Source organism: Haliotis rubra, unplaced genomic scaffold (genome assembly GCF_003918875.1).
Source record: "Haliotis rubra isolate DU_JTF1 unplaced genomic scaffold, ASM391887v1 Scf3, whole genome shotgun sequence".
Taxonomy (NCBI): domain Eukaryota; kingdom Metazoa; phylum Mollusca; class Gastropoda; order Lepetellida; family Haliotidae; genus Haliotis; species Haliotis rubra.
Window position 1 is genome coordinate 1,384,513 of NW_025766968.1, and position 15,366 is coordinate 1,399,878.

At 41.0% G+C, this 15,366-nt stretch overlaps 1 protein-coding gene across 1 annotated transcript in view; it reads left to right on the forward strand.

The window, feature by feature from the left end:
- The first annotated feature begins 3,961 nt into the window (after positions 1-3,961).
- The window catches only part of LOC124282401 (cys-loop ligand-gated ion channel-like), a 46,838-nt gene continuing 35,433 nt past the window's right edge, over positions 3,962-15,366 (forward strand). The window contains 2 exon segments of the mRNA XM_046718381.1: positions 3,962-4,047; positions 10,640-11,900. Of these exon segments, the coding sequence (XP_046574337.1) occupies positions 11,697-11,900 (204 nt within the window). The 5' untranslated portion in view covers positions 3,962-4,047; positions 10,640-11,696.

A 15,366-nucleotide genomic window follows, 5' to 3' on the forward strand; every position in this document is an offset into this window, starting at 1 on the left:
GAATATTACTAGAGCACTGAGATTGGTTCGAACAGTCTCTACCAAACGAGCTCACAGGGCGAATCAGGTTCGGTTGGGTAGCCGAGTGGTTAAAGCGAAGACCCAGGTTCGATACCCCACATGGGTATAATGTGAGAAGCCCATTGCTGGTGTCCCCAAGAGCGGCGTAGATACTCTCTCTCTCTCTCTCTCTCTCTCTCTCTCTCTCTCTCTCTCTCTCTCTCTCTCTCTCTCTCTCTCTCTCTCTCTCTCTCTCTCTCTCTCTCTCTCTCTCTCTCTCTCTCTCTCTCTCCTCCTCTCTCACATCCACCTCTCTCTTTACGTGGCATGTTGTTCCAGAAGACTCGTGGCATTAATTACTCAATTATTGCATGAGCGACTCTTTGTTTTATATCAGCCAAATGTATGTGTGTCAACGCTGAATCAACACTGATAACTCACCATCATCGAAACGGCAAATTCTACGCTTAGTCAGAGGACTTTGTTATTCAGTTCTGTTTTAACCAACAACTCTCCTAGCTGCTCCATAGCTGATATTCAATATCAGTGTATATTACCGGGTTAGCGACATTTGGAATTCAGTCTGGGATTGTTATCAGGAATATAGGTTTAGTGAAGTCCTGAACAGGATTTTATCTGGAAATCTCTTTTGGATATTGATCGGATATTCATTAATGTTTAATTGTAGGTTCACCGTGAGTGCTCTTTGCGAGTGAAGGTAAGCGAACGGGTGTAGTCCATCGGCATGAACTAATGTTTGGGCAAACATTTCGGAGCTAAACATGTCCTACTATCTGCTGTCGTGTGTATGTACGTTGTGTTGACGAACAATATGAAAATATTTTTATTGAACAATTACCCATTTAGACCAAATGAACACGGAGTACTTGCGTTGATTCGATCAATATGGTTAGAGTTCTGTTTGATTGAGCTATATTAAGTTAAGAGTTAAGGTTAATGCATGTTACGTGTTTATGTGAACTAATAGTAACTCGATCGTTTTACGACGGATAAATGGTAGAGAGAATGGACGCACTTTAGTCTTTGCGGCTCCGTTGACGTTGATTGCGGAACTTCAAACACCAGAAGGTGGAAAGGTTGGCTCATGTACATTATCGATGCGTTGCCGTGGTATGATGCAGTGCAAATATACCCAGGGATAACACGTCCAGACAGAGCGTACACATTGCTGCATTAAGTGTATAGAGTATATGAATTCACCACATTGATTCATTACTTTGGTATAATATATATTTTGTCATCGATGCTATACATGCATTACACTGTGACAACACAGAGCTTTCTCATATTGAAAACTGTAAGAGCACAATGGTATACACAGTGACAATACATCAGTGGAGTACGCTCTGACAATACATGGGTGTTGTACACAGTGACAATACATGGGTGGTGTACACATTGACAATACATGGGTGTCGTACACAGTGACAATACATGGGTGTTGTTCACAGTGACAATACACAGGTGGTGTTCACAGTGATAATATGTGGGTGGTGTACACAGTGACAATACATGGGTGTTGTACACAGTGACAATACATGGGTGGTGTACACAGAGACAATACATGGGTGTTGTACACAGTGACAATACATGGGTGTTGTACACAGTGATAATATGTGAGTGGCGTACACAGTGACAATACATGGGTGGTGTACACAGTGATAATATGTGGGTGGTGTATACAGTGACAATACATGGGTACAGTGACAATGATGGGTGGTGTTCACAGTGACACAATATATATGGAGTGGTGTACACGTGATATGGTGACAATACATGGGTGTGTACACAGTGGTGAATATATATATGGTGGGTGTGACAATATATGTACACAGTGACAATACATGGGTGGTGTACACGTGTGACATATGGGTGTGGTGTGTGTGGTGTACACGGTACAATATATGGATGTGTACACAGTGACAATACATGGGTGGTGTACACAGTGACAATATATGTGACAATATATGGGTGGTGTACAATACAATATGTGGTGTACACAGTGACAATATATGGGTGGTGTACACGGTGACAATATATGGGTGGTGTACACAGTGACAATACATGTGGTGTACAATATATGGGTGGTGTACACAGTGACAATATATGGGTGGTGTACACGGTGACAATATATGGGTGGTGTACACAGTGACAATGGATGGTGTACACAGTGACAATACATGGGTGGTGTACACAGTGACAATATATGGGTGATGTACACAGTGACAATACATGGGTGTTGTACACGGTGACAATACGTTACTTGACTACGCTCTAACAGTACATGGTGGCGTACACATTGACAATACATTAGTGGAGTACGCTCTGACAATACATGGGTGTTGTACATGGTGACAATACATTAGTGGAGTACGCTCTGACAATACATGGGTGTTCTGCACAGTGACAATACATTTGTGGAGTACGCTTTGACAATACATGGGTGTTGTACACAGTGACAATACATGGGTGTTGTACACAGTGAAAATACATTAATGGAGTACGCTCCGACAATACATAGTGGTTTACACAGTGACAATATATAGGTGTTCTGCACAGTGACAATTCAAACAAAGTCAAACTTCTTTTCAACGCACATCATGTGGTATGTTGTTATTGTCAAGTTCCTGTTTTCATTTAAACACAACTTCAAAGGTTTGTTTTTATAAAATGTTGTAATCTCACCGATGTGGAGGTATTACAGATACGTTTAAAGGTGACATAGAGACAGAAATATTTATATAATGAAACCCAAATAAGGCATGACCTCTATAAATACATAATGATATTTTAACTGAGGACTGATTGAACAAATTACTACTTATATTAAATAAATATATATTTATAGATATATGAATGTTTCATTTCGAGAAAAGAAAATCCTTGAGGATAATATTTTAATTTAGCCTAGCATCACAGAACTTGCACTGAATTTTTAAGAGAATTGTCCATGTTCATTTGATGTAGGGAAATATGAAACTTTTAATCTTAATAAAGCTTTCGTGGTGTCACACATGGTAAACACTAGCGCCGAACATGAAAACACTGCATTCGTTTGGCAAACTCTGTGGAACCGTAGGAAGGTGCTGCATTGAGTCAGGATACAGTTTCGGCACCAGGAAAGACTACAGTAATGAATGGTGAAGTACTATATTGTGGTAAACTGATAACCATGATCCATTAATGCCTTGATGTAAAATACTGTTGTCCGCACTGATAGGACTGGGTATGTTAATGCATATATGCAACACAAGTTTATAGTTCACTGGTTAAATAATTGAATGCATTCCTCTAGCGCAGTGGCTTGGATCACTGGTACAACGAAGTCCGTTTATGCATTTATGGGATACAGAACTGGTACCAGATTATGCGGTCAAGTAATACTTTGTTGTGATGAACTGACATTGTACTGTCAGTCACTACATCGTTATTCCGCTGATAGAGTAGTAGGAGGTTATGCATTGAAGTAGGCCATTATTGTAGTACATTGATAAAGTATTAGAAATGTCAAAATATAATACCAGATGATAATACCATCACGCATACTATCTCAGAATACAATACCACAAGCTATACAACTTGGTATATTGTTATACAACTATTGTCACACCATAATTCTCCACCATTCAGACCAATGCACTCCTCATGTTTACCACCATCATGCAATTTAGCTTCACGGTTACCCTGGCAAAACTCAATAGTTTAATCAAGCGGTATATGGATTCAGCGCCTCATTCGGCTGATGCCACAGCACGATGAATGCACACAGGTTCCGAGCAATTAGAAAAATGAACCAGTCCGCAGCGCCGGCGCTGGCTAGTACAACAGCAATATATTAAGTAAACCTCCATCGCAATGAAGGACCACCAATTCAAATAATATGATCAATGCTAATTATTGTTGTTCTAACAATGGGGTGTGTTAGATAATGGATTCAGTCAGGACATGCAACCTGTATGTTCAGGTATCAGGGTCCTGAAGTCACAGGGGCCATATCATGGTTACAGGGATGCTGCACCTTTTGATGTGAGTATTGATTCTGCTCGTAATTTTATCTTAAGGTAAACCATATGCACTCACAGTAGAATATATTGATCGAAATGTTACATTGTTGATATGTTAGTTCAGATATGATTGGAATTGTTATATTAGGACAAATCTGGTTGTGGTTTGACGATCGCCCGTGGTAAGTGATAGTCACCTGCCCTGTAGAAATCCAGCCCCTGAGGAACAGTGTGAACTGGATGGTGCCTTCTGTGTGCGGCTGCTGTCTGGAAAACTATACATGTTAGTTCCGTTTTGAAGAACGATTCGTTCTATTTTCATTGCATTTTCCGCACAGATCCTTGTGAATGTACTTTAGAGACACTGAGTATTCGAATGACTATGCTATGCTATCAACATAACTGTATGCAATGTAACGATTCATGGAGACAAGTCATTGCAGTTGTCGCATTCATACTCCAATTATTTGATGACGAAACATATTTTGTCCTGGAATTAATATCTACGTCACATTTTTATCTACAAGTCGAGATTCGTGTACGGTCAGGATTTAAGGTCGGATGACGGGGGATGGGGGGACTAAACTTATTGAAAGGTCATGTCACAAAGAGGACACATAATTTTCTACCTTTCAGGTATTCATGCTATAGTTCTCGTGGATTTCTAAAGAAGAAGTTCTCATGCACAAAAATCAAAGGTTTAATGTATCATTTAGAGTAAAGTAATGCCATGATGTTAAAAACATCACAAAACAAAGGATGATATGAATATTTAAATGTGTTTGACATGAAATGTTTGAACCTTTTAAAGCCCTGGTGTTATAAATCTGAGTTAATATGTTTCTAATGAAGATGTCATGATGGTGGATGCCCAAAGAAGATACAGAACCTGCCCCCGAGTCTCTAGTTAAAACCTTCACTTCAGGATTCAAAACATCTTTGGTAGCAAAGTTGAAGCTTTCCCGCTCATATTCCGTATGAACTTTCATTGTAATGTGTCTATTTTTGGCTTATTCAAATGTGGCTCATGGCATTGGCATATTATTCAATGTGGCATTCGATTAATTCGCGATCTGCCTCTTCTTAATTAATGACCTTCTGTCGCTCTTTTAACATCGGTACAATGAAAGCGCTTATTCATTTTGACGTCATGTATTTCATATAATGATATTCAACGTAGAATATCAATTCTCTTATCACCATACGATCTCACATCTTCTCAGAAATCTCGACATATTGATAAACGATTTCCCATATGGCAGCAATGCTACTGTTTAGATCAATGTTTAGATATTCGAAACATTTGATATAATAATTGAGTAAGGAAGTCTGAAAATATAATATGGAAAATATCGACGAAACAACATAACTTTGACACAGTGTTCGTGAAAGCTGTTTGGACAACCTGAAATGTTTCGATTCATTTTTGAAAATGACCTTGGTGATCGACCAATATGTTATGCAAATACATCTTGGGACAATTAGTCACGGATTTCTTATTTTGGAGGACGGTTTTGCGTTTCACACGGATGTGCTCGATAGCAGAACGAAGGTTCAGATACCTTCTACTGTGAATTTACTATGGGAATCCTTTGAGTGAGTGCAAGATTAGTATTCGCAATAACAACGACACAAGACCAATATGCTATGCAAATACATCACTGGTAAAATTAGTCGCGGATTTCTTTCATGGGAGGACGGCTTCACGCTGGTGTGTTGGATGGCAGAGCGAATGTTTATAGATATTCTACTGTGACTTTACTTTGGGAACTTCCTGGGGTGAGTGATGCTTTAGTTGTGACTGCAATAACAACAACAATATGTGTACGTGTTAGCATTGACATGTTTGATATTTACACTATACTGTTGATAAGAAGCTGAATGTATGCGCACAAAATAATATCATACTAAGCGGAATGTTTATTTATTTGATTCGGGATGAAACAGATGCTAAAAGAAGTGAGTGAATAAGCTGATGTAAAGGATCTCCCATTGTGTCATCGGCAGCAGGAATCTATAATTAATGCAAACAAATTTGTGTCCATCCAGATCGTCAATAAATGATAAAGACGAAGGACATTTCAACCCGTTGCCGTTTTTTTGTCAGTTTATGCACAAAACACATAGTTGTTTCTCTAAATCGAAATATCATTTATGTGGAGTTTTCATGAGGGGGTGACATCTTGCTTTAGCAAGGTGAGGAGTGGTGGCCTGAGGAAGGTGAAGTGAGGTGTGGTGTTATACCACGTTCAAATATGTTTCACATATGAAAGAGACTGTGTCTGCTCTTCTTGAGTCCCAGCGCACTGAGATACAACATGTAAAAAATGGATACCCCACTCAGACGCTAATGAGATATTAATTATAGTAGCAATGCAACATGTATGCTATTGGGATAAAGTATTTGGGGTTTTGTTTAAAACAACAATGTTACAAAAAGAATTATGAAATGGGATAAAAATTTCTAAGTGCTTGCACTGGTACATTTTCGTCATCCTTGAAGCTTGTAAGTCAATGAAACAATAAGGTCATGCGTATGTCCTTACTTTGTGTATACGGCGTGATCTGAATTATGGATATTCGCAATGGATGAGATGTGGTAAAACTCAAATTGAAAATGACGTTCCAGATTGTCCCTGATCGTGACTCTTGGGACGCGGGGTTTCACCAGCGTGATCTGTGAACTTAATACACGAACCCTGGGTTTCACCAGTGTGGTCTGTCATCTTAATACAAGCACCCTGCGTTTCACCAGTGTGGTCTGTCAACTTCATTCATTCAATTTGGGTGTCACCAGTGTGGTCTGTCAACTTCATTCACGCACCGTGGGTTTCACAAATATGATAAATATTTACTACTCGCATCACATTAGTTCCCAGTTCCACAGAGCCAAGATGCATGGTTGTTCTCGTAGTTTCCTTTGTGGACCAGGTCCCAGTCTGTTTTGGTTTGCGAATTACGTTAACACGTCTAAAACCAATAAAATTCAGAATTGGGTTACACCCACAAAAATAACTCTCTCGAGATGGGGAAAATGGCTAATGTGAACAGAAGTGTTTTCAGTTGCCCAAGAAAATATCCTCCTTAGGTGTCAATAAATGTCCTCGGGTTAGAACATGTTTCTACTAACCTGCGTAACGCTGAATATAATTGATTAACGACATATCAACACTTTTCATCATCAGAAGAAGAAACAGCATTCCTTCCAAACAGAACCATAAACTTTGTCATTCCATTCCTATAATAGCTTTCAAGGTAACGAGTTTTGGGATAACTCTTGTTCAAACTGTGTCGTTCTCTGTCACCTGTTTAACTTAACGCGAAAACGATGTGCAGAATATTTGCAACAGTTCATACATGTATAGGACCGTCTCCTATTCTCGCGGGTTTCCTATTCTCGCGGTAAACACTTTTTCTGCCGAAATCGCCGATGCGCGACACTAAGCGGTTGTTTACATCACCGACTGGTAACTAGGAAGTGGACCAAGTCTGTGAGTGATCAAATTCTTGCAGTGTCACGAATATTGGGGAGTTTATACCAACTTGGACATATCATTACTTTTTCCCGCCCTTTCCGGCAGGGTTGCTCTTACATACACTCAATAACGTTAATTCCTGGTAATACCGCGAGAATGGGAGAAGCCTCGTTTCGTCAATGGCGGATGGCATTGTTTATCACCGGGCTCACGAGTGGTAATTCTCCTGATGGATCTGGCAGCTGATAGATGTAGATGTTAGAGGAGAAGGCCTTTCATTTAAAAACAGCAAGCATTAATACGATAAGAATTGTTTGTGTTATTTTTTCAGCCGATATCCGTAAGTACCGCGAGAATAGGAAACGCCTTCCTAAATGCAGATATTTGAAAAGAACGGGTACGATGAAACAGGTCTTTTTGGCAAAGTATTCTATTAACCGGGTAATCAGATATGCCTTTCTACTTAAATTCATACGTTACATATTATAAGAATTAGTTTTGAAAAATGTTGCAATAAAAGAGGATGACAATAGTGCAAAATATATTATGCATGTCCGCAGACCCATATGGATATCTGATCTGTTTCACCAATATCACGTTTCACACATCAATTCTGTTGTTTCGTGTGAAAGTGTGGCAGATGTAAAACATAATATATGCATTATATATTTTAGTATAAACCAACTAGGAGATAATTTGGAAAACAGGTGGTACATATTTGTTGCAGAATGTGTTTACGCAAATGTTAAAAGGACACATTCGTGTAAATGTGGCTGTTCAGCATCATTGTATAGTGATCTTCGTGTAGTGACAATGGCATTAAGATTGGGAGAACATGCTTTTATGCTTATGTAACGCTGATCGGTGGCTATGTATATATTAATAAAACAACAACAACAAAGCTATAAATATAAACAATGGCCACACAAACAAAAGAAAAGTGATATAAGACTGCATTCTTATATATACACGTACAATACATATTAAGTAAGATCGATAAGGATATAAAATGGAACTGGAACTTAGGAAGTTCAAAAGGCGATGTTATGACAGTATATATAAAAGTAAGTATCACTTTACAATTCTTAAGTGATACTTTTTAAATATATATCACATTTTGTGTCAGATGTTATAAACGTCACAAAACAACACACACAAAACAGTTTATTGTGTGAGAATTAATGTATAATAAATTGATAACTTTTATGTCCGAACCTTAAAAATAGAATGATATATACAGATGAAAACGTGACGTTTTCCTTACTATTCAAACTTGAATTGTAGGTTTACAGCAAATATATAAAACGTACCGACGGGAGAGTTTACTTGATTACTGAAACAATCATGGACAGGTTGCACTCCGTAATAAACCATATCAAGTAACTACTCCTTGAAAATGTTTCCAGAAATATACCACGAAGGGGAGTTTGTGCATAGCAGATGAAGTATGCATGTATTATCAAAATACCGATTATTTATAGCGCAACACTGACTATTTACTTCAAGTGCTTTGAAACCTGAGTACAAGCATTAAAAATTCATTGAGGCAGCAGATGAGGGGTTGGCCTATGAAATAATGGTCACTACAAACATTTCTTATTGTATTTAGAAAAAACAAAGGAACAAGCTGCTTCAAATGTACGTTTTTGAAGTAAATGGCTTACATTTTTCATACACCTGTGTCTTCATGTTGAAATTTGTTGGTGTTGTTGACCGAGACTGATCGCCGAGTTTCTGTACAAATTGGTTTTCTGAATTTATATATATAGGATGCGCTCAGCTATATTTAATCGAATGCATATGCAGTCTAAAGGTTTTCATTTGATTCGTGACATTCGGCATGTTCAACGATAACACGTTAAGTGTCTGCTATTCAGTCTGGGAAATGAACCACTATTGCATAATGACACGTCTCTTGACAATAGCGGTATGATAATCATCACGATCAGGTGCATATGATAATTGTGTACTTGGAGGGCATGCAATGCAACATCGGTGTGGATCCGCTGAAGTGTCAAGTGTCAGTTTATAATCGTACAACAGATGGTAAATTTACAATAACCTTAAAAATGAAACTGCAGTGAAAGTTTTACGCACGAACACCAGAAACGTGAGTGAGTATAGTTTTACGCCACACTCAGCAATATTCCAGCTATATGGTAGTGGTCTGTAAATAATCGAGTCTGGACCAGACAATCCAGTGATCAACAGCATGAGCATCGATCTGTCCAATTGGGATTCGGTTTTGCATGTAAGGTTTAAATAAACTGAAGCATACAACATAATCAGCCAGAAACGTGTGTCAGGCATTGTGCTCATAAAGAGAATCTAACCTACCTACCCCCAACGACTTAAAGGTTCAGCTTAGCAATTCTTACTTTTATATTATGTTACCATGCAGGTAGAAATAGTTTCACCCAGATTGTATTGCCACACATGCTTTCGATATTGCCGTAAAGTGACTTGTCATTTTACTGTGAAATATTTTGCAATTTGGAGTTGTACATTTTATTATTGTCAAATCACTAACTACAGAGGAGTGAGTGAATGACGAAGTTTATACGCTGCTTTTATCAGTATTCAAGCGATATCACGCCGGGTGACACCAAAAATGGTCTTCACACATTGTGAGTACGTGGAGAATCAAACCCTGGTATTCTCCATAACAAGCAAATGCTTAACCACTGGGCTACCCCACCGGCCCTACAATGAATGAAAAAGAACGTTAGTATAAATGATAGCTTCTTCAGCGATGCAGTCGTCAGGTAGGAGTGGTTTTGAGTGAGTCGGTGTGTTTAGTTTTACGCCGCTTTTAGCAATATTCCAGCAATATCACAGTGGGGGACACCAGACATCGGTTTCATACTTTGTACCCATAGAGAGAATCCAACCCGGTCTTCGGCGTGACGAGCGAACGCTTTAACCACTAGGCTACCCCACCGTCCCAAAGGTGTTTCTGAGATTTGAAACCCCAGATTAACCAGGAAGACCTAAATTTCCCATATAACTCGGGAACACAATGCAGATAACCCTTTCAAAAACGTGACATCGTCTCTTCTTCAGTATTGTTTAAATTAGCATTGTATAGTGTGAAAAAGTCATGAAATGTTCAACTGTAAATCTTTCTTTAATCAACAGGAATGAACCTCCAGATCGCAAACCATCCATGAAGTCATTCTTTCTGCAGATGCATGAAAGAGATGCCGCTACTCATCGCTACCATTGATACGTTTCTATCAGCTGTTGCAACAGATAATAGATGTACATTTTGAATAACCTCACGGGAAGCCTTGATGTATTGTAGGGTCCATGTGATGCATAACAAAAGCAGGAACTGTGATGGATCATCTCTGTAAAGCGATGCTTTGAAATCACAATGATAAGATATGTTTGCACCGGATTTGGAGAGAACAATTGTGCCTTCAAGACGAAGATATCGTGAAGAAGAAGGTTGGATTTAATTCTGTGAACAATCTGTACAGGTCCTTTCAGTCATGTGTTGTTCTTTGAGATGTACAGTAACGTTGAATTTGCAAGATTCAAACAAAGAAGTGAGACAATAATTTTGCTTTGGAGTCTAAACTATCGCTATTGATGACCAAAGTGTTGACCATGAAGATTCTCAAAAAGAAGAAGAAAAACCAAAATGATAAGAAGAATGTAGACAATGGACCAATAGCTCCAAGGATACCTTATTCAATGGATTCTATCGGTGCGAGGTTCGTTTTACAATAAATAATACATTTTATTCTGATCAGATACAGTAAATCAGATTAAATATTTTGTGGCAACCGAGGGTATTATGCTACAGAGGAATTACTGTACTGAATTAACAACAACGTATATAGTATGTTGTTAGTAACCGTTGCATGAACCTTGAATAGGCAAAGAATTACAGCCACTTGTTCTGGATGCTCCACAAGCAGCCGCCAACTTAACAGTACATTGCCTCTTTTATCAGCCAGGAAACGGACAAAGCAATGACTCCGTGCTCATTTCGACACAAGAACTAACATGATAATACGTTCATATGAATCTGGTAGTAAATAACTGTCTTCATCATGCAAGATAATTGCCAGAAAAGGGCAATAACAGCCACAGCCCGAACAGGATATTCAATCCGTGTCCAGTGTAGCGGGATCTGATATAGAGACTGGGAAGAGTCGAAACCAGCACGTATTCCCCAGCGATCACTATGGAAATACCAGAACATAACGTTTACTATCCATCGCTGGCGAAGTCGCATTGTGACCAAGACGAGGAGGCTTCGCTTCCATATACAGCCTCCAATACCCTTATCGTGGATTCAAGCAAACGCTTTCAGAAGCCGCGAACTCCGGTGATACAGAAGAGAATTCAGTTCACGGAGATGGAGGACGATGAGGGCACAGTTGAGCAGGTGAGTCCTTATCGGTTTCAAATACCATTATACCCTTGCTCCCACAAACCAGTTGTTAATATTCAGAAATTGATAGATAATGCCGTACATGTTTTATTCATGTTATCATATCAACTGAAACCACTGTTGTATGCAATCTCATTACATCCTATAGAGAAAGTATATTTGAATCAGAGTAGCATTAACGAATCTACTTGAGGTAATTGCATGGATGTCGTTGGGTTAGGTGATCAAACTTAGATTTGTTTGTATTACTGACGAAGATGGTTTGGTTGAGATCTTCTCACTGTAGACATATTGCGCAATGCAAGCCACAGTTTAATATATTCTGAATATGGCTTGTGTAGGATGCTCGGGGATGATGGTGGCGATACAGATGTTGACAACGGTATTGATGAAAGTGACATTAAGTGGCAATCCCTTAAGTAAATGAATTAAACAATGAAGATCACTGATCTCTACAGCAATGACTTTTAACGCCGCCGTTTTATTGTTAACAGATCATGCCGTGAAATTCACGCCACGAGTCTATGAGAATTTAGGAAACATATTGATTAACACAAAACAGCGGCGTGTACAAATATTGTTTCGTGTCTAGATCGGAGTATATTTGGTGGCATTCTATGCTCCCTATTTGGTTGCACATTCGACCTACAATTATGTCAATATTGATAGCCACAGGCAGGCATAGGTACGGTGAGTCATGGAGCCAGAGGTCTGGTGTCACAATGTGTCATGCAGGCACATGTCTGGTGTCACAATGGACCATGCAGGGACAGGTTTAGTGACACAATGGGCCATGCAGACACAGGACTCGTGTCAGAAAGTGTCATGTAGTCACAGATCTATAGTCACAACAGGCTATGCAGGCACGGGTCTATAGTCACAATAGGCCGTGCAGAGACAGGTCTAGTGTAACAATAGGCCATGCAGAGACAGGCCTAGTGTCACAATGTGCCATGCAGAGACAGGCCTAGTGCCGCAATAGGCCACGCAGGCATAGGTCTAGTGTCACAATAGGCTATGCAGGCATAGGTCTAGTTTCGCAATAGGCCACACAGGCATAGGTCTAGTGTCACAACAGGCCACGCTGGCATAGGTCTAGTGGCACAATAAGCCACGCAGACATAGGTCTAGTGTCACAATAGGCCACGCAGGCATAGTTCTATTGTCACAATACAGACACAGGTCTAGTGTCGCAATACAGACACAGGTCTAGTGTCACAATAGGCCACGCAGGCATAGGTCTATTGTCACAATACAGACACAGGTCTAGTGTCACAATACAGACATAGGTCTAGTGTCACAACAGGCCACGCAGGCATAGGTCTATTGTCACAATACAGACACAGGTCTAGTGTCGCAATACAGACACAGGTCTAGTGTCGCAAAACAGGCACAGATCTATTGTCACAATGGGCCATGCAGGGACAGGTCTAGTGTCACAATGGGACAAGAAGGCACAGGTCTACTGTCACAATGGGAGAAGCAGGCACAGGTCTAGTGTCACAATGGGTCATGCAGGCACAGGTGTAGTTTTCCAATGTAGCACCCAGGCATAGGTCTAGTGTCACGATGGGTCATGAAGGCATAGGTCTAGTGTCACAATGTGTCATGCAAGCACAGGTCTACTGTCACAATGGGACAAGCAGGCACAGGTCTAGTGTCACAGTGGGTCATGCAGGCACAAGTCTAGTTTTACAATGCGTCATGCAGGCACAGGTCTGCTGTCACGATGGGACAAGCAGGCACAGGTCTAGTGTCATAATGGGTCATGCAGGCACAGGTCTACTGTCACAATGGGACAAGCAGGCACAGGTCTAGTGTCATAATGGGTCATGCAGGCATAGATCTAGTTTCACAATTGGTCATGAAGGCATAGGTCTAATGTCACAATGTGTCATGCAAGCACATGTCTACTGTCACAATGGGTCATGCAGAGACAGGTCTAGTGCCACAGAAGGCTATGCAGGTACAGGTCTATTTTCACAATGGACCATGCAGGCACAGGCCTAGTGTCAATGTGGCCCATGCAGGCACATGTCTAGATCTAGTGTCACAATGGACCACGCAGGCACAGATCTAGTGTCACAATGTGCTATGCAGGCGCAGGTCTATTTTCACAATGGACCATGCAGGCACAGGCCTAGTGTCAAAGTGGCCCATGTAGGCACAGGTCCAATGTCACAATGGACCTCGTAGGCACAGGTCTAGTGTCACAATGTGCCATGCAGGCGCAGGTCTATTTTCACAATGGACCATGTAGGCACAGGCCTAGTGTCACAATGTGCCATGCAGGCACAGGTCTAGTGTCACAATGTGCCATGCAGGCGCAGGTCAAATGTCACAATGGACCACGCAGGCATAGGTGTAGTTTTACAATGTGGCACGCAGGCATAGGTCTAGTGTCACAATGGGCCACGCAGGCACAGGTCTAGTGTCACAATGAGCCATGCAGGCACGGGCCTAGTGTAACAATGGGTTTTCGCAGGCACAGGTCTAGCGTCACAATGGGCCATACAGGAATAGGTCTAGTGTCACAATGTACCATGCAGGTACAGGTGTAGTTTTACAATGTAGCACCCAGGCATAGGTCTCGTGTCACAATGAGCCATGCAGGCACGGGTCTAGTGTAACAATGGGCCATGCAGGCACAGGTCTAGTGTCACAATGGACCACGCAGGCACAGGTCTAGTGTCACAATGTGCCATGCAGGCGCAGGTCTAATGTCACAATGGACCACGCAGGCATAGGTGTAGTTTTACAATGTGGCACCCTGACATAGGTCAAGCGTCACAGTGGGCCACGCAGGCACAGGTCTAGTGTAACAATGGGTTTCGCAGGCACAGGTCTAGTGTCACAATGGGCCATACGGGCACAGGTCTAGTGTCACAATGGGTCATGCAGGCACAGGTGTAGTTTACAATGTAGCACCCAGGCACAGGTGTAGAGTCACACTGGGTCATGCAGGCACAGGTCTAGTATCGCAATACAGGCACTGATCTGGATTCACAATGGGCCATGCAGGCACATGTCTAGTGTCACAATGGGCCATGCAGGCACAGATCTAGTGTCACAATGGGCCATGCAGGCATTGGTCTAGTGTCACAATGGACCATGCAGGCACAAGTCTAGAGTCACAATGAGTGATGCAGGCACAGGTCTCGCATCGCAATACATGCACAGGTCTAGTTTCACAATAAGCCATGCAGGCACAGGTTTAGTGTCACAATGGGCCACGCAGGCACAAGTCTAGTTTTACAATGTGGCACGCAGGCACAGGTCTAGTTTTACAATGTGACACGCAGGCATAGGTCTAGTGTCACAATACAGACACAGGTCTAGTGTCACAGTGGAACAAGCAGGCGCAGGTCTAGTGTCACAATGGGTCATGCAGGCACAGGTATAGTTTTACAATGTGGGACCCAGGCATAGGTGTAGTGTCACGATGGGGCATGCAGGCACA